Source organism: Lates calcarifer, linkage group LG2, assembly GCF_001640805.2.
Source record: "Lates calcarifer isolate ASB-BC8 linkage group LG2, TLL_Latcal_v3, whole genome shotgun sequence".
Taxonomy (NCBI): domain Eukaryota; kingdom Metazoa; phylum Chordata; class Actinopteri; family Centropomidae; genus Lates; species Lates calcarifer.
In genome coordinates this window covers 7,667,964-7,687,112 of record NC_066834.1, presented here as the reverse complement: position 1 = coordinate 7,687,112, position 19,149 = coordinate 7,667,964, and the positions used below count along the sequence as shown (strand labels likewise).

General features: G+C 38.6%; 1 protein-coding gene and 1 long non-coding RNA gene across 3 annotated transcripts in view; one reads left to right on the top strand and one right to left on the bottom strand.

The window, feature by feature from the left end:
• LOC108887897 (uncharacterized) overlaps positions 1 to 19,149 on the top strand; it is a 35,822-nt gene that overhangs the window by 3,427 nt on the left and 13,246 nt on the right. The window lies entirely within an intron of this gene.
• On the bottom strand, positions 3,399 to 10,523 carry fgf7 (fibroblast growth factor 7). 2 transcript variants are annotated; one of them, XM_018683568.2, is made up of 4 exons: positions 10,093 to 10,523; positions 9,039 to 9,685; positions 5,257 to 5,363; positions 3,399 to 5,111 (listed from the first exon to the last, which is right to left on the bottom strand). In XM_018683568.2, exons 2-4 carry the CDS (start codon positions 9,322 to 9,324, stop codon positions 4,896 to 4,898), a joined length of 609 nt encoding a protein of 202 aa, XP_018539084.1. In that variant the 5' UTR covers positions 9,325 to 9,685; positions 10,093 to 10,523; the 3' UTR covers positions 3,399 to 4,895. The 2 variants fall into 2 exon arrangements, with proteins under 2 accessions (XP_018539084.1, XP_018539085.1); XM_018683569.2 differs by having other exon boundaries at positions 9,039 to 9,557.

Here is a 19,149-nt window from a genome sequence, read left to right as displayed (position 1 = left end):
GCATCATCATTTGTCAAGCTTGCAAACGTAAAATGGTTTTGTATCTGTGACCAAATGGAGTAGCTCAGTTCTGTAGATATGAAATTGCAATGATAACTGAGACATAAACAGATTAGGTATATATGAACACGAGTCAGTGATTTTTAAACCAAAAACACAAGTTATGAAGAGCCTGAAACCAAACAAACTTCCCTTACTTTCCAAATTATATGTCCAAAAGTGGGATACTTGCGCACATTTTAAAAGTATGTTCGCCCTTGATTTCTGCTTGGCTCCTCCCAGCCAGAATATCTGTGGGCCAAGTTGGGGCAGACACTTGTGCAGAGTCATGGTAATGTAGTATGTGACATAAAAGTGGGTGCGGAAACTGCCACCACACCTGGGCCAATCAGTGAATGAGTTATACAGAATCTTAGCCATTTCATCATGGCTGGGAGGTGGCCACAGAATTCAGCTCTTTTTGCACAGAATATGTGTGATGTTGGGAAAATCACCTGGATTAACACTACACGCCAGCAAGAATCAGCACAAAAACAATATTATATGTGTAGCTTTAAGTCACTGAAAGCAGAGCTTGAGTTGAGAAAGACTCCAAACATGACCATAATTGTGGAGCATGTGGTGCCTTGTGAAGTTTCATAAATATGATGTTGGCTAAAAAACAATCAGTGTCTTCATACGGCAAGGAAGTCATCTGCGTTATATCTGAAAACTTAGAGAGGCACTATAGCATTTCACTTGAATTCTATGGCTATGTCTATTCTATGTCTCTAGCCTGTCAGCTGTTGACCTCTGCAACCTCCAAAAGGTAGAAAACTTGGACCCATTTGGAGTTTTCATGTTTAAAAATGTGGTGTACATACAGTATCTACATTGTTCCACTAGTCTGGTAGAATTTTGAGTTGAACAGTATCATTTGCTCCTGGAGAATTGTATTTGGACATTTGAGGTTTTTGTTTTATTTGTTGTTGGTCCACAATGCTTTCCTAATTTACCATGGTTAAAATAGCCAATAAAAGTCAACAGTGCCAGTTCTGTTTTTTTATTTTTACTTCAGTTCTGTGATGGACTCAGTGGTGACTGAATAAGTGAGTGTTCTTTTAAGACTTAAATCTTGTAGGGGATTATAAACATCTTCTTTTAATCATAACTTTTTATTTCTCTGTGAGGATTTAATTCACTGTCAGGGAAAGTGCAATGTTGTGGTGAGTTGCTGGAGGTCCTGATCCTCTTTCACAATGATGTGGTGTTCTGGGGGTTCCGTGCTAAGGGCTGCAAACACAGAATTCCCCAGGTTGCATAACCACAGATTTCCTCTGGGGAAATGAAGGTTTACGGCCCTGAAATGTATCAAGTTCAGCTGCGTGTTACCCCTCCCCCCTGGGGCCTCCCCTTTCTCCTGCTGCCCCAAGACCACCTCTCCACATCGCACGAGACTCCCCAGCCTCTCTCTCTGTTCATCTTCACTTGCCGTTACTTTCTCATCCTCCCCCTTCTCTGTTTGTCTTGCTCCATCCTCGCCTGCAGTGCTGTTCGCAGCCAGTGTCAGACTTCCTTCAACCTCCCTGCAGACGTTGCCCTTGTCTGCACATGCTGTTTGTAATATGGGACATGTGGTTTTCTGTGTTCATGCTTCCAAACAAATGCAAATATAATACTGCTGTTTTGAAGCATTGCAATGAGCAGTAAATCATTGTCAGAGAATAATTATTCATCCCAGGAGGTCCATCAAACTGCACAGTAGCTCTTCAGCTAGTTTTCTGAGAAAAGGAAATAAAGAAGCACAGACTTACAAACAGTAACACAACTCTAACCTGATATTAGAATTTGTAAAACTGTACTGTGGCTGTACTTGAAAACCATAGCAGACCACTGTATCTACTGACATGCTATTGGCTAATGTTGAATTTTGGATTCCATCAAATAATAGCCAAGACATTAGACCTTAAGTTATGACTACATCTGGCAAGCAATTGCTGATTTGTAATTATTAATAATACAAAATAAAAACTATTGAGACATGCTGTTTAAATAATCCATGTTAAGTAATTAGCTTCTACAATATTACAAGGCAATATATTTTATTCTAAAGAAACTTTATGTCATTGCTGGCAAGAGTGTAGCTGGTTCCATAATTTTGCTATTTGATAACTCTAATGCACAACAGATGAAGACAAGTGCACAGGAATCCCACCATTTGTAAAAAAAAAATAATAAAAAAAATAAAAACAGCATTAAAAAGATTTGTGATTTCAGGAGCATTTTATTAAACAAAATCTGTGGGTCTTGGATCACCTTGTGTGTATAATTTATGTGTCTGGCGTGCATGTGTTGCGTCTTGTCTCTTGGAAGTCTGTAGCCTCACGTCTATGACAGTTCTCTCTCATTCTCGTTGGATTCAGCCTCCCCTCGTCCTGCTGGGAATACACAGCCTTGAGTCTGAAATGTGTTTACATTTTGAGCATGTTACAAATTATCTGCTAAGACTAACTTTGCGTGACTTGGCAGAAGCCTTCACCTTGCTCAGATGTTGTTTGGGTCAAACGTATTTCAGGGGTTTGCTCTCTCAATTTGACTGTCTTTATCTGACAGGGGTTCTCCAAGCCAGATGTGACCCCAGGCAAAAGGTAAAGCTCACGCTCTGTGGTATTGTGTGTTTGTGTGCCTGCACGCATGGCTTTACATGTATATACATGTAAATGTATGGTGTGGGAACCCTGCCAATATGTCTGCAATATTTTTCTACACAGACAAGACTCTACTTAGACTCAATACACTATAAACTCAGAGGGAATTAGTATGACATTTGACCATGTTGATGTATTTTTATCTTCCATCATAAATTAATTGATTTATCCTGGAGTTGTATTACCACATCTCACCCTCCCTTATCACACTAAGTGATCTTATTCATGTATATCATGTGCGTAGGATTGTCCAAGGAGACTAAAGTTTTCCCAAACGTTTCTTTCCAATGTGTATTCAATATTTTTAAAGACAACATCAACAGATTTGATTATCTTGTCGTCAGATCGGCTAAGCTGAGAAATGGACTGCTTAATATCTCCAGGGGACTGTGATAATATCAGAGTTTGCAACAGTAATGCGTATTACATTTTCTCTGCAGGCTTGTGTGAATTATAGCATTAGAGGCTGAATAACCTTAATTTTATCAAATGATATTCATAGATTAGGTTAAGACTAACCCCTGAACGGTCATTTTCCAGTAAGATCAAAATCACTGCAAACAGAAGATTGTACATTTTATACAGTTTTATCGTGTACTAAAAATGAGGCCAATTTAGACTTGAGATTACAAATACTTAAAAAGATGTGATTGAATAACAGTCATCTTTCTTATTAATGGTCACCATACAGACAGTAAAAAAAACTTGTTTATTTCTCCAAGTTGATTTATTGAGTTAATTAGGGTGTATTGAATGTTTGTGACAGTGTGTCAGCAGAATAAAATTCCCTCTTCATCATACTCCAGAGCTTGTTGCTCAGTTCATATAAAGATTTATCTTCCTGAAGTTGCATAATGTTAAAGGGTTGCTAGTACTGCCAGATTCACTGAGGATTAACACTTCTCACAGACGTAGGTTGTACTTTAGATAAAGATATCAGTACCAGATATTTTTCTCAAAAACCGTTGATCAAAGAAGGAAAAAGTGCTTGTGAATATTGGAAAAATGACATCAAAAAGATGTGTATGTGGGCCATTACTTGTTAATATATAAACTAAATTAACTCAATAAGCTAAGTCCTGTGAGTTTAATGGGAAGCCTTTTGTTCTGCCTTGTAGTCAAAAAAACCATGAATGCAGTCTGTAATGTTATACTTCAACAATTTCACAGTAAATAATCCAGGTTGAATAATGGACATTGCAAGAAACAGGGATTGCGCAAAGGTGCTATATGTAAGTTTTTGCTGTTGCTACATAGCCAAGATTTGCATTAACAGCTCTTTACTTACCCAGAGCCTCAGCCATTGTTTCGTTTAAAGAGACATATAGCGCCTTTAATAGAAACTTTAAAAAAATCTATAAATAAATACACGACCTTTTAGTGTACAAGATTTTTAACTCTGATAGAAAGAGATTGCATAACATACACATTTATTTTGTTGTTCACTTTGTGTTTTAATCTGTATAGCTTTTCAGCAGCAGCAGAATATTTTAGCATTTCAAAATCACATGATAATGAAGAGGGAGTCAGTGAGCAGCTACAATGCATTTGACCAGAGTCTGGTTATCAATGCAAGAAGAACAGACAGATCAAAACAGGTCATCCACAAACAGATGGTCCTACGTACTCTAATTTCACTGAACATGCTGTTGTGATTGTATTTAGTGTGCCTATGTTTTGTGTGCTCTGAGCACTTGTACTAAAAAGACAAGTCCAGCTTGCTTCAGCACATCTAAGTCAAACCAAATCTCTCTTCCGGACCTTTATGTTGATCACACAGGTCTCCACATCTGGCTGAGTGTAGATCATCTTTGGAAAAGGATACAGTCCCGACTGTGCGTAATATATTTTGCTGTTTTATAAGAAAACACTTAACTGTTTTATAAGGAAATACAATATTTAACTCAAAATAACAATAACATTGAGTAGACTTTAGTGGTTTTACAGTTTGTGTACCAGTTGAAGCTATTTCAAATATTTTCTCATTTCAGCATCTTATTTGAGGATGTTTGAAATACTTGAATGTGCCCATCTGATATCTGTTGTTTTCTCAAATGAAAATGACAACATATTATGGAACATTACACAACTAATCTACAACTTGAGGAGAGTGGAGTGTGATTTGGTAATGAGTTTACATGTGTCTGTTTACATATATAATACGTGACTCAAATCATACACAAATTGCAACTTAGTCCTTTGCTTTTTTCATTCTGCCCTCCTCTCCTCCTCCCTGCATTTCATAGGAATGAAGTGAGATGCTATATGCTCCCTCCTGGTCTTCTTCCCTCGTATTGGTTTTCCCTTCTGCGACAGGGCTATGAACATTTCTTTTCCATTTTTAGTCCACTTTGCCGAGGAGTAAGCATTGAAGTAGTTTTCTAGGAAAACCTCTTTGAAGTTGCAGTTTTCATTGTAGGTATCCTATAATGGAAAGATATAAAAGCCTCAATATATTACAGTCTGCAGTGGCCAGCATTTGGACATTCAAATGGATGTTTTGCCATACTTGTATTCATTGATTTGCTGAAAGCAGTTTATGATTTTTCTCACAGATGTAAAATATTACCTTGCCTTGCAGCACTCCAGCCTTGTTCATGGATATGTAACGCTGACTTTTCACACCTTTGATGGCCAGTATGCCCCCCTCAGACACTGTCCTGATCTCCAGGATACCTGCCAGACATTCACACAGTTAGGGGAAATGACACATATTACAGGACAGATAAGACACTATCATCATCCAGCCTTCACTTCAGCTCCACACTGCACTCGACATTCATCTTCATTAACCAACAGGATGGAAGTTCCTGTGCTTAATCAGTCTGTGGTCTCTCTGGCTTTATTCAAGCCTTGTTAACTGGCCTGGGTGGCCGTTACACAAACCACAACCTATGCCATAGCACATATGGGAGACAGATTAGGCCTCTCTCTCCTGGGACTGAGAAAACTACCTCCTTGCATGTGCTTTGCACGCTACACTTTAGGCCTGCCCTTCAAATCTGTGGGAGAGAAAAACCACTTACGCTAACTATTTTGGTTCGTGATCTTTTTATTATTACCTCTGCCAAGGAGGTAATGTTTTCACCAGTGTCTGTTTATTTATTTGTCAGCAGGATTAAACAAAAAGGACTGAACCAATTTGCACCAAACTTGGTGGAGGGATGGGGCATGGGCCAAGGGAGAGCCCATTAAATTTTGATGAAGATCTGGTTAAAAGGGCAGATCCAGGACTTGTTTTTCACTTTCCTTAACATTTTGACATTTTGGTCAGTTTCTCAGGGAATAATATATGGATCATTATGGTTTGTCTGCTATAAGACATACAAAGACTTGTAGGATTGTTTGGCCTTGGCGGAGGTATGCATAGTACTGAGTACCATTCTGGTTTTATAAACTTAAAATATTTGTTGAAGCAAATAGCACCAGTCTATCAGTCTAGTCATTGAAACACAATGAAGGTAGTGTCTTTAGACTTTAGACTGAAAGGTTAAAATTAATTATATCTTTAAAAATAGAAACACAGCTCATGTATACAGTAAGAAAACTCCAAAACCTAATTCAAAATAGTAACAGTAAAAGTGAGTAACATATGCATTTCAAGGATGCAAATGAGATCCAAATCACAGACTTTTAAAAGCTTAAAAACCTTGCAGTTAATTTTTACATATTGTAAATGTTCTCTCATTTGACATGCAGGCAGAGGAAATGGGGAAGAAGTCTATTAAAGCTTTTCAGACTGACATTGAGCATGCTGCGTTTTAGCGTTTGCTAGATCACAAACAGATGGCAGTCTCCCAATTGTGGAATGTTGTTTGTGCTCTGCTTACACTTGATATTACTATCACTGCCCTTTGACTGTGGCTTGTATTTGTTTAACCCAGCTTTTTCTGTTCCCCTGTTTGATTTTATTTCTGTGACTTGAGGTGAAGGTGATCACAAAGTTCTGTAATCCCCCCCTTATATAAATTCAAAGCCTGCTTATCATTCATTTCAGATGCAATTGCATGTCACACCACTGGATTTCACTAGACTAGTGTGTTTTTATGGCTGTTAAGAAGCATAGCATCTTATGGTGTGATCTTATAGCATGTAAGTGCTATTCCCACAAGTGACAGTTTGTATTTCCCTACAAGTAACAGCTACAGCTGTTTGGTCTGCTGTGGTAAGATGGAACACATTTCCACACACACATACTGTTAACATTTTGGCTCTGATGCGGATAGTCTCTCAGGCTATCCTCAGCTTGAACAGATTTGTCATCACTCCTTGGTCCAGCCCCTGGCTAAGTAAACTAACTTGTGGGTAATCCCTAATTCTGCTTTTTATGAACAGAGTTTGAATCCAGAGTTTACATGCGTGTTTAGGGATGTTGCAGACAGCCTTCCAGGAACAGTGTGTTATTGTGCAATTAGATCAATATTGACTGTGTTTAGAGTAAATGCCTTGTAATTATATAGAGCATGTAATGTCTGGCAAATTAATGTGAATAATTTTTATTCACTTTGTCTATAAATGCAATGATTATTTTATCAAAATTTATCAGCACTGAAACTACAGTATTATAGTTAGGCATTTACCAAATTATAGTGAATTGAAAGTGAATATAGGATACAATAAGTCTCTGTGTTATTCTTATTTGGCTGCACCTGACACCAGGTCTCTTACTCCATAATCTGAGTGGCAACATAAAAACTAAAAGATACTACTACTTTTTAAATACTGTATATAGTAGTTACTGTCCTTGAATATCCTGTTTTCTAGTTTTCATACTGTTGGAAGTTTTACATCTGCTCTTTGCTGTGGCTTAACACAAGTTTTTATTGATATTATTATCACATTTTTTGGTTAAACTATGTCATGGTCTTTCACTTAGACACAAACCTACATGTGTTTGTACTTACCATTTTCTACATTGTTAGTAGTAAATCTATCTGTTATCATATATGAAACATGGGTTTGTTTACACATTCAGAACAAAATTTTACTGGAAGTTATTGTAATACCCCTGGGCAGCACACAGAAACATTTTTTGTCTGTGTTGCCCAGTATCAGTGTTGACAGTGTGTGACATTTTAGTTCTCTGTACATTGCAAAAAGCTTTGGTGAAATAACAAAATCTGCCTTGGAGACATTTTGATTTTTCATCAAAACAATCCTTTGAAATATAATAAAGTAAGAAAAAACTTGTTGTGGTGCAAGAGATGGAAGTAGGCCTATATTTTTACTGCGGAGGCACACAGAATGTAGAAGCCAAAAATAATGCAGCTCCAAGTTTCTCATTTTGGCCTCTTCTTTTTTGCTTTCTCTTTATGCAGTTGTCTTTTCAGGACTTCTTGCTTACTTCACCCAAAAAGTATGAATCACTAATTTATTACATGTACTGTACATCTAAACCATGCCGGTCTCTTCAAAGACTTATTGGTTTAATGTCTCTGTGCTTTTAGCGTGCGATTGTCAGCCACATATGGGTGTATCAATTTTTTGTGTTTTCATTGCCAGTTGTTGCACAAGCATCTTTTCCATGAGGCATCTCTCTGTGAAGCCAACATTCCAGCCACAGCCGCACTGTCAGATAGGAGGAAATGATAACCACTTAAAACATCCTCACCATGACAGAGATTTCCAGTAGTGTCTAAACGCATGAGCTTTGAAAAATGTTGGCTCTAAAGTAGCCATTTTAACAATTTACAGTGTCAGTTACAATGGCAAGCAAGTAAAATTAGCCATAACACCTAACTAGCATGTATTATTTTACAAATTTTACTTTCTTTGTTTAGAACAGTAGTTTTAAATTTGACACAATATGGTGTCTGCCTCTGTGTAAGTAACCAAATATCATTTTTCATTATTTTTCATGCCAATTCTTAGTCTTCAGATTTCATCCTGACACTTGTAAGTTTGTAGAAGAGTAAATCAGGCTGAGCAAATGTGAGTTTGTGCCAGTGTGAGTCCGAAGTCACACAAGCCTGGCACCCATCAGTCTCTGAGACCCTTCAGTTTACTTCATTACAGCCTGTGTTTAGATGATGTTATGGTTTAACAAGCCAAAATCCCCACCTGCTTCATTTTACCACTGTCACTTTGGCTGCTTTAACAGAGATACATAAGTTATTAACACTGTGATTACACTGTTTAGAACTGCGTACAATAACACCTCCCACGTGCTTCTGTCACCTTGACAGGCCAAAGGTTCTTTACTGATTCAGTGGAAAGATTTCACAACTTAACTCTGCAGTCCTACTTCCCAATTGCATTCAAGTTATTTCACATTTGTTTTTGTGTGTGTTTTTAATTCCTAATAAATGCAGACCATTGGTATTATAATTAGACAAAAAGAGCCATCCTTACTGTAGCAGTCGGTGGGATCTTGAGTCCCATTGATATTGCCTCTGTCATCAATTGTTAGGAACCACTGCGTGCGGCTAAACAGCTGTCGGATACGCACATCTCCTCCCTCCATGTAGTCGTAGTTCCTGGTGTGGCGCTCATGTTTGGAGCAGTTCATGATGGCGGCAAGTTGCTCTGGAGTGCAGTCACTGTAGACCACACACACACTGCCAAACAGAAAGATTGCGTGCAGGTACAGTCCCGAGAACAGATTTTGAAGGTTCCATGTCAGCATCCATTTGCGCATTATAATACAATGCAGTGGGGATCAGTGAACAACATACTGAAATGTGAGATAGAGATCTGCGCACTATCCCTCAGCCCAGCGACCCCCCCTGAACCCTGACTTGTGACCCTTGTGCTGTGACCTCCGGATCCCTGTTTCCGCAGTAGTCGTAGTCCTGGTGGGACGTTGAGTCGGTGTGGTTGCAAAGGAGACTGTGTGAAGGTGGTTGGGGGTTGCTGAAGCTGGAGAGTGGTCTGAAGAGGGAGAAGACGAGTGACAGTGTTATTCAGTGACGGTGCGCTTTGACTGCTCCATCCTCTTGAGACCATAGTCTGACAAGGGATGTCATAATCCAGTTCAGGAAATGTTATGCAGGATGTCACTGTGAAAAAAAAGTAGACCTGTTTGAGTCTAGCTAATGCAGATGGGAAAAAAATATTATACTCACAGTTACAGTAAGTAATTTTGTTTCTGGGATTCAGCCAATTCCATAGGAGAGCTCCCGTAAATTATCAACACCCTTAAAATAGCTTTTGGTTTTCTGTGTCCATATGAATGTATTGTACATTTTCTAGCAGTAAATCAAAAAAAATTCTGTGGTGTACTTTGACAGAAACATGTCTCCCTGACATAGGACAGAAATATTGCATCGGTGCTGTTGGATTGCTATGCTATGGTCTATAATCTCCTGTGTATCAATATACATACAGTATGTACCTACAGACAAACAAACTATGCTGCTTGTATTGTTAAAAAAAATAGTTCATAGTCCATAGTTTAATGACTTACATGTGCTCTCTGGGATGACAGGAGATGTCAGAGGTGTGCTCCTTTTCAGCAAGAGTTTTAAGCTGAAGACTCTTTAGTTCTACAGCTGTAGCCTCAGTTGTAAACCAAATCCAGTAATGCAGTAAAGCTAAACAAGAGCTGGGAGCTTCTGTCAATTCCCATGGATGTCTCCCTGTTTCTGGCAGGCCGACTCTGTGCATCTTCCACTGTCGCTGTGCACTCTGCTTAGATAAATGCCTCCTGCTGACCTCACTTGAGAGCAATTAGATCCCAACCAGTCAGCTGTCCCTGGCCGAGATGCAGTGGAGAAACACCCTCTTTCCTGCCTCTTGCTGTCACTCACCCGCTGGACATGAGAGGGAGCTACAAACTCTTAGAATAGCAGGCTCTCCTTGGTATGCGCTCCTAAGTACTTTAAGAACATTTGCATGCACGCTCACTCTTGCAGAACTTACTACAACCTCTCTAGCATTTCGAAGAAACATGTTGCTCTTTAATAGGTTTGAGCTTTTTGCATGTTACAGAACTCACAGTGACTCACATTCACTTAACTGATGGTTAAGATATTTGCTCTAATGACTAAGCTTTGAAGAATTCCTTCCCTATCATTTTAAATGTCACAATTAATTAGTGGTTTTACGTAGTTCCACTGAATCATTGGTAAGGATTTATTGACGCAAGTTAAAAAAAAAAAAAAAAAAGCTTCAAAGACACCCTTTAGTTCTCATTCTTATTGAGTGTAACAGTGGGAAGCAATAAGTTATGGCTGACAGGTATCCATCCGAGGGGAGAAAAACAGAGGACATAACTGCTCAGAAGTAGTCATCTCCGTGTCAGGGGTCATGCACTCTTTCACTTTTCGTGTTTGTATTTAAAGTCACAATTTATTGCCTTACATACCTGGCCTTTCCTTGGACTCACGACTTCAAAAGTTTATATGGGCCCTAATGACGCGCTCCCCCAGGGAGGTCAGGGCTGCAGGCCTGAGAGAGAGAGACTTCTGGCCGCAGCAGGTCTCCTTCTCATCTCTAAACTGGTGGTCGTAAAGACCTGATCTATTAGGTGTCACTCTGGCCTGTTCTGCTGTCCCTAGTAACACCACAGAGACTGTTCACACTCTTATGGACTCAAAGGAAATAATACTTAACAACAGCAGCCATCACATTGCAAATACCAGAGAACTAGATATTAAGATTACGGCAAAATCCTAGATTTTGGTCAATTCATTTTTCAAAAGAAATAAAAGCATGATTCCATTACATATGGGACAATATGTTGCAAATAAAAGATAATTTAGCTGCTTATGAGAATTTTACAGAACCATTATCCATAAGTTGCCACCCTCTAATGGTGGAGGGGGTTTGCATGACCCTTGGAGCTATGTTGTCAGGGCCAGGTAGCACCTGGTAGGGACCTACAAGTAAAATTGCTCCTAAGATAGAGGCTAGTAATGGCATGTAATGAAAACCGAGTTGTGTGAAAATGTTAAGGTACAAACTTTAGTATCTGAAAGGTGCTTTGCATACCACTGGAACACCTCTTGAGTATTTGATTGTGGCAGTTTAATGAAACTCTTTGTGGAGTTTTTACAAGACCGCCAAGTTCACAGGTTAAGGACGGCATCACTGACCTCACATGATGAGGAGAGGGGAGATGAGGAAAGTGTAGACTTGGCAGACCTCAGATTTTCTTTTGCATTTGTGCTTGAGAGATTTTTGGGCTTATGCATGTGACCTTTGCTTTGACTAGATCAGTTTTTAACCCCTGAATGGATTAATTATCTTTGTTACAGGAACTGTTTTTCCCAAGCATTAGTGGCAAAACTAGTCACCTGTTATTCTTGTCAAATGTCTCTTACTTTTAGTGCTTTTGCTATCAGAGCCCTGAGACCGTAAAATGATCTCCCTGAGGACTTACTCACTTACTCTCATCTATATCAGATTATAAATCACAACACTTAAATCAAAACTCATTTAGACACACTGTTCTTTTAGTTTAGTCTTTTGTTTCTTTCTTGTTACCCTTTCTTCTCTCATTATTACAATAATGATTATTGTATTAGTAGTAGTCAAATTAGTAGAGGTAATCATATTACTTTGTGTAGTAATGAAATTGTAGAGTAATGTAATGCCACAATAAAAGCATCATAAGTCTACTTCAAAGGACTAGCATTCCTGTAAACTGAGACTTAAAAGCTGCGTGTGCGTCCTCAGTTGACACATCATAGTATATATTATCAGAAGGTACTTGTACTTAAAACTTATGCATGCGTGTCTGTGTGTGCATCAGCGAGCGTGCACACAGGTATGTGTATATTTGCAGGTAGTTTGGTTTTATAGCCAGAATGGCTGCCTGCTGCTGTTGAAGGATCAAAGGCCCCAGCACTGTCTGGAGTTTACAGTAGCATAGGAAGTGCAGTGGCCGTGAGGCAGGCACACTAGACCTGCGTGAGTGAGCCTCTTTAAATCTCAATGACTGTATGTTTCATTCCCATCAGTCTGTCTAGCTACTTTGTTTATCTCTCTCTTTCTCTTCTCCTTTTCTGTCCGACTTAAGTGCTGTTCTGCCGAGCAGAGGTCAGCGCTTAAAATCTTACAGCTCAGTTTAATCGATTCCCATTGTTGAATGTTATGTTGAATGTTGTTGAGGCCAGTACAGAGTCAGTGAGGGTTTAGATGATTGCAGTGAAACACGCAAACATGCAAGCTCACAATGAACTCAAATCCCATTCCAACTCCAGATTCAGACTAACTTCCAGCTCTGGTCTCAGAGCCTCACAGTGTGCCTGCTTCATCACTGACGTTATTTGTTGCTGTGTTTTGTGAAGTTTAAGTGTCTATTTGGCTTATATCTAACTTTTCCTATACTATTGCACCGTTTTACTTAGAAAAAGTCATTGTTTTAGTGGTTTATTTTTCTGAATGAAATACATCATTGTAGGATTTGTCTTTCTGGGAACTTTCTAATTAAAATCTTGTCATGCGACTCTCACATCACTTCATTGTCTGAGGGCTCACCAGATAAGCAGTTGTTCAACAAGTTGTTTCCAATCCAAAAGAATAATGCTATGTGATTTATCACTCTCTTGTATCCCAAGGACCTCTTGGAGTGTTAGCACACAAATCCAGAATTTATGATAGTTTCCACTATTACTGCTGCGACATCTGCCTACACACAGTGTCTGCTCTGAAAAGTCTAAAAGCATTCCTGGAGGGAGAAGAGCCTCTGTGTCTGTCTGTATGTGTGTATGTGCTCTTTACCCTGTTTTCTAGTGATATGACTGCATTATGCTGGGAGAATGGATTATGTCTAAGGTCAGTCTATTCTTAGCACTGTTTTAGACTGTTTGGGTTTAGCTTTTGCTTTCTAAATTCCATGATAATTGGGGATCTCTAGGGATGGAGCCTCACAACATTAGCTCTAACTATAAATAACTGTAGCTTACAAACACACACACACTACACACTCACACATGCACGCACATACACAACAGTGCAACACCTCTTTTTGTAAAATAGCAGTAAACCTTTGAACAGCTTGAAAAGCCAGTTCAGTTAAAAAAGTGAAATGTCTTCACTACACCAGGAACAGAGCTTTTCCAGCCAATATCATGTCTCTCCCAAGCCAACATCACCTTCTCTCAATGATATGCAGCCATTATTTTGAATTATGAGAAAGAGATGAAAAGTAATATTTTCATGTCAAGAAAAGCTTAATCTTAGCAAATATGACATGCTTTTACTTCCTTTAGTTCAGATTCTTTTTCATCTTAAATTGTTTTATACAGATCAGATATGTCCAAAAATACATTTTTCACAATTTAAACACTGTCTCACTACAACAACAGGTTTTCAAATGTTGAGGCTGTACTCACCATTTAAGGTAGTGTACAAAGGGAATAGTGAAGCTTTGTCTGTGACAGCAGGATTTGCAGTACTCTGTTAACACAGCACGCGTATACACAGTGTTACAGACGCGCGCGTGCGCACACACACCCAAACACTCACACTCACACTCACACTCTGCCTCTCTGCTTGGCTCTTTGAAGTGTCTCTTCCTGGGTCCTGCTGACACACGAGTGTTAGTGCTGTAAAAGGTGACACATGGTCACAGCTCAGGTTGTCAGTTTTGCTGTCCCTGTGTGGCCTGAGGTGTTAGATCTAAGTTGCTGATGTAGTTTCAATAAATGTGTTTGCTGCTGCACACAGGGACTTCTTGTGCATGCAGCCTGAGTGTACTGAATTAGATATATACTGTCAAACCTGATGTGAACACCACACTGAGGGCATTGTTTGCTTTTGAAATGTAACGTTAACCTGTACCCACAGGTCCTGTACCTAGACTGTATGTGAGTGACAAATCTATATTCATGGCCAGCACATATGTTACATCGATGTGCACAAAGCAAATATTATAAAAAGGACAACCTCTTACCTTTTAAAAGATCATGACATCATGTCTAAGCGAATAATTTCTGTAATATTTCTGTTCATGTTAGATAACAATGAATTGGATGATTATTCAACAGCACACATCTTGTATATACTCACAGATTTTACATATAAAAACAAAGATCATTGTATTAAAGAATGATTCCGGTTATTTTATTAAACCTTTACCTATGTGAATATCTCAGTATTTCTTCCACCACTGAAAGTCACATAATAACAACAATATTTCCACATTTCAAACTCAAACTCAAATCATCTTTATTGTTATTCAAAACTACGCTGGACAGTGCACAATTGAACAAAATTTCATTGCAACTGGTTCCCTTTTAACAGCGATGAAAAAACAACTTAAAAAATGTACAGAAAGATCTTTTTGACTTTGTCACTTTATTCACTCAACACTTGATAACCTGAAACGAATACTTAAAATGTCATAATTAGTGATATTATTATTGAAAAAAATGTGATTTAATGACAACATGGCTCCATGAGTCAATTTTCTGTATAACATGCTCTGATTTGTTTGGAGGAATACTTCATGATGCTGTAGGCAGTTGCAGTGCATTAGAGCCGGTGTAATCGGCCTTGTTAGAGAATGTGAACCGGCGTTGTGCTTTGCTGTCAGGGGAATATGCTGATCCCATCTAATGCAGGAACAGCTGTTAGGGATCACAGTCTTAACTGCTCACCATATCTGTTCATGTATCAGAAAAAGCAGAGCCTTACTTATAAAAACATGCTCTGCCTGCGTGGCTTTAAAGGAGAAACATGTTCTAAAATAAGCTCTTTGAGTTTCTGACTCAGAACAGTGGACAGTTTACATAGAAACGTCTAATTCGGTTTTGATTTATAATTTGACGCATAAATGCATGAAGAAAAGATACCAGCTGTTTTCCGGGGTATAAGTGAGTCATTTTGTGCACCCTGTGATTTTGTAGTTGACCACTTTCTTTGTAGGAAAAGAACCTTGTTGCCATCTCTCATCTAATGCCATATTCTCTTCTTACATATGGGATTTCACTCCTGCCAATCTCCCTCAGGTTGTGTTTGGCCAGCACATTTGTTTTTTGTATGTAGAAATGGCATTTAGTATTGAGCACATATTTATTTTGTGCTCAAATACAGTCTCTATCTCTTGTATTTAGTGTATTTCAGCGACAACAGTCAGACTGTGTAGCCACATGTCATTTCCATCATACTGCCAACCAATCCATTTCTCAGTCCAGTCAATGCTGTTTAGACCTGAATGAAAAATACAAATACTACAATTTTTAAAGGTTGCCATTGTCCTCTCAAATCCACTTAGTGTCAGAAAGACTGAAAGAATCATTATGTTTGCAGACTAGGGTATATTTTCCTATAGATTTAGACAAAGAATATAGTTTTTGGTCACACAATACAATTTTGAAGCTATATTTATGGTACATAGGTTTTTTATATGAACAAACCAATTCCCAGAATATTCTCAGACTAGTAGTGTCCTGATCTTTTTTTGGTATTGTGTGACAACAACATCCCCATCTTAGCTGGATCAAATGCACTGAAATAACCCAACTCTTAGCACTGCAATGGGTGAGTGATAGTAGAGCTTAGGAAGAGACATGCTTCTCAAACTCTGAGTCTTAAATTCTCTTTTATAATATGAAAATCATGCATGGCCTGACAGTTCTGTGGTGTCTCATGTAACTGAATTTATCTACATCTATCTCTGCAGCATTTTCCACTCTCTGTCTTTCTCTATTTATTTACATTAACTCTATATGTACTGAGGATTGGATCAACATGGATTTGACTATCTCTGCCAGTATGAGCACTGAATGTCTTTCCTGATGCAATGAGAGGAGTCTCGAACATTTGCAGTTACAAGCTCTCATGTAGATCTACTGCACTAATCCGAATTTTCTGCTCCCACTTTTCAACACTCACTCCTTTTTGGTGTGGTCCATCTAAAGTAAAACAAATTGTTATACCCTTGGGATGAATGACCTTTCCAAGGATTTATTACTTGGACTGGCTGAATATTTTGAAAATTACTACATTTTTATCCACATTAGTGGCATCGCTTTTTTTTACTTGGGCAGAGACAACCAGTTTGATCCTGACTGAAAACTGTATCTATTAGATGTATTATGAAATCTTGTATAGACGTTCATTATTGCCAGTAGATGCATACTAATGGGTTTCACGATTCCCTGACTTTTCTTCCAGTGGCACAGTGAGTTTAACAATTGTGGTTTGTGGTTTGAGAAAGATACCTTGATGACTGTTGGATGAATAGCCTTGAAATCTGGCACAAACATTGATGTCCTCCTATAAGGTATGAACTATAATAAGTTTGGTGATCTCTTAACTCATGTAGCACCATCTAGCACCATCATCAGATCAGAATTTTACTTTTTCCGATACCTTGATTTTACAACCAGAAAAGTTCAGAATGAATGTCATGCACAATAAAACCTCTGGTCCAAAATATGGCAGCATGTGTAGTCTTCAATCAGCTTATGTCACTAAACTTTTTATTACTCTCCAGCAACTTGTTGCTGCTTGCTTTAGGTTCACATCAGTAATGCACAGCTATGGGTTAGCCATTAGCTCAGCACCTACCCAAGTTCTCTCATTCATTTGAAGGATGACTACTCCTACTTTCATTGAAGTGAAGCAGGAAACTACCTCCTCTGAGAGTACTCACTCACCTAATGTCCCTTCTCTCTCTCTGTCCTCCTCTCTTCTTTTCTTCATTTGCATGCAAGCTTGTGCCAGGTGGAACATGAAATGAGTGTTAAGGCACTGTATCTCAAAGACTTCTCCTTGATCACTTGTTGCTTGGATTTAATCTCATTTATACATCACTTTGGACAAAATGAATAAAAATCTAATGTCAAATTTAGCTCAAAGCACTACTGTAGAGACTCAGAGAGCTGCAAGCATGGCTATAGACTCATAGAATCAGTCCTAAAGATTTCAGCTATATGTGCTGCCATTAACTGTAAAATAGGAAGATGAACATAATGAAAATAAACAACAGAGCAATCTTTCAACATATATGGTACATGTTGCATTACACTGATGTCATTTTTCATAGCGCTAACAGTCTTTGAGGCTCGACATAGTGCAGTTGTCTCACAAGCAAAACCACGGGTGGTAAAAGGTACATTTTTCTATGATCCTTGTATTTGTCTGTTGTTATTTCTTTCTTGGTGCCGTTTGCTCTGTTCAGCCAATTCTTGGTAGGTTAAATGGCTGCGGTCACGTCCACATGAAGCACCACTCAGTTTTTGTTAACCTTCATGTCTGAATTTGAAGCCTATAACCTTCACAGTACAATTGTCTCTCAAGTAAATTGTTTATTAGAAAATATGCCTACTGAGAAAACCATGAAAATCTGTAAAATGCTAAATGCTAAATTCCATGCCAAATTTAAACTACAAGCCAAGGATCATGGACATGGAGGTCTTGCCGCCTTTCTCTTTCTTCACATCCAGGTGTGTATTTAATGTTTTGAGTAAATTTACATCCAAATGCCCTCAGTTTGCAAACACCATAGGTTTTGGAAAATGTGTTGACTCCAAATGAATGGTTGCGGTACAATATACAGATTTTAGCTTTTTAACTAGATGTTCTGCTAACTATCAGGTGTCAAAAAGTAGCTTGTTACATACAAATCATTTGCAGCTAATAGACAATATAGTATATATAATAAAATAGCCTATAGCTTTGAATATATCTACCTGTTTTATTAGTACATTCTGGGTTTTGTGGTCTCGTTTCTACTGAAAAAATATCACTTGTCGGTAAGTTGAGTATGAGCACTGGACTATCTAGATAAATTATGATCATAATTACTCCCAGCAGCTGTGTGTTATCTAAAAAGAGCTTTATTTAAAGAATTATCTGAAATTAATGCCTCAGATAAGGCTCTGTACTGTAGGAGATTGCTGTCACGACTTTTTACAGAACCACAATTGCTTTCCTCTTTGACACAAAATACTTCCAGATGAGTGTCTCATTACTACTCTGACTCTCTTCATTACTCTCTCTGTCCTGTTTCTCTCACTTCACCGCCTATCTCTGGTGATTGCCTCTTTGTCACGTTAACTGCGCCTGTCTGTGTTTCTCTGGCCATGCAGCTGGAGTGCAGGTTTTTTACAATAATAACATGTTAAAACTCCTGCACAACATGCTTTTAAAAACACAGTAACAAATAGCGTGCTAATAAAATGCCATGGCTCATCTAGGTGCAGCACATTCTAGCCTAATCATAAAAAATGGAGGGGGGATTCAAACAGCAGGGTGCAGTGATAATAACATGCATGAGGTTCAAACACACCAAGCATATTAACTTCATGAAAAGAGCCATGCGTGGGGCTTCACTGAGCTAAATGGGGCACTTAATGAACCTGGCATGAATCTGGCATCAGAGGGGGGAAAGGAGGGCTGGTGTCCTGGGGGGCTTGGGGACAAAACTGTTTTAGTCTTTCTAGAGTTGTTCTTGATGGATCTCTCCCTTGTTATGTGGAGAGCCTCTTAACAGATGCTCTGGCTCTGTAATACTGATATCACATGAAAAAAAGATAAACTCACTGTGGAGTAACTACAACAGAACATA

Bases quoted from the DNA above. Each gene is read 5' to 3' on its own strand.
- fgf7 (XM_018683568.2), bottom strand. From the start codon at position 9,324: ATGCGCAAATGGATGCTGACATGGAACCTTCAAAATCTGTTCTCGGGA. The intron at 5,364-9,038 runs GTAAGGATGGCT...AATGTCTGGCAG, and splicing joins AGATCCCACCGACTGCTACA to GTATCCTGGAGATCAGGACA. The intron at 5,112-5,256 runs GTAATATTTTAC...TTTCCATTATAG, and splicing joins CTGGAGTGCTGCAAGGCAAG to GATACCTACAATGAAAACTG.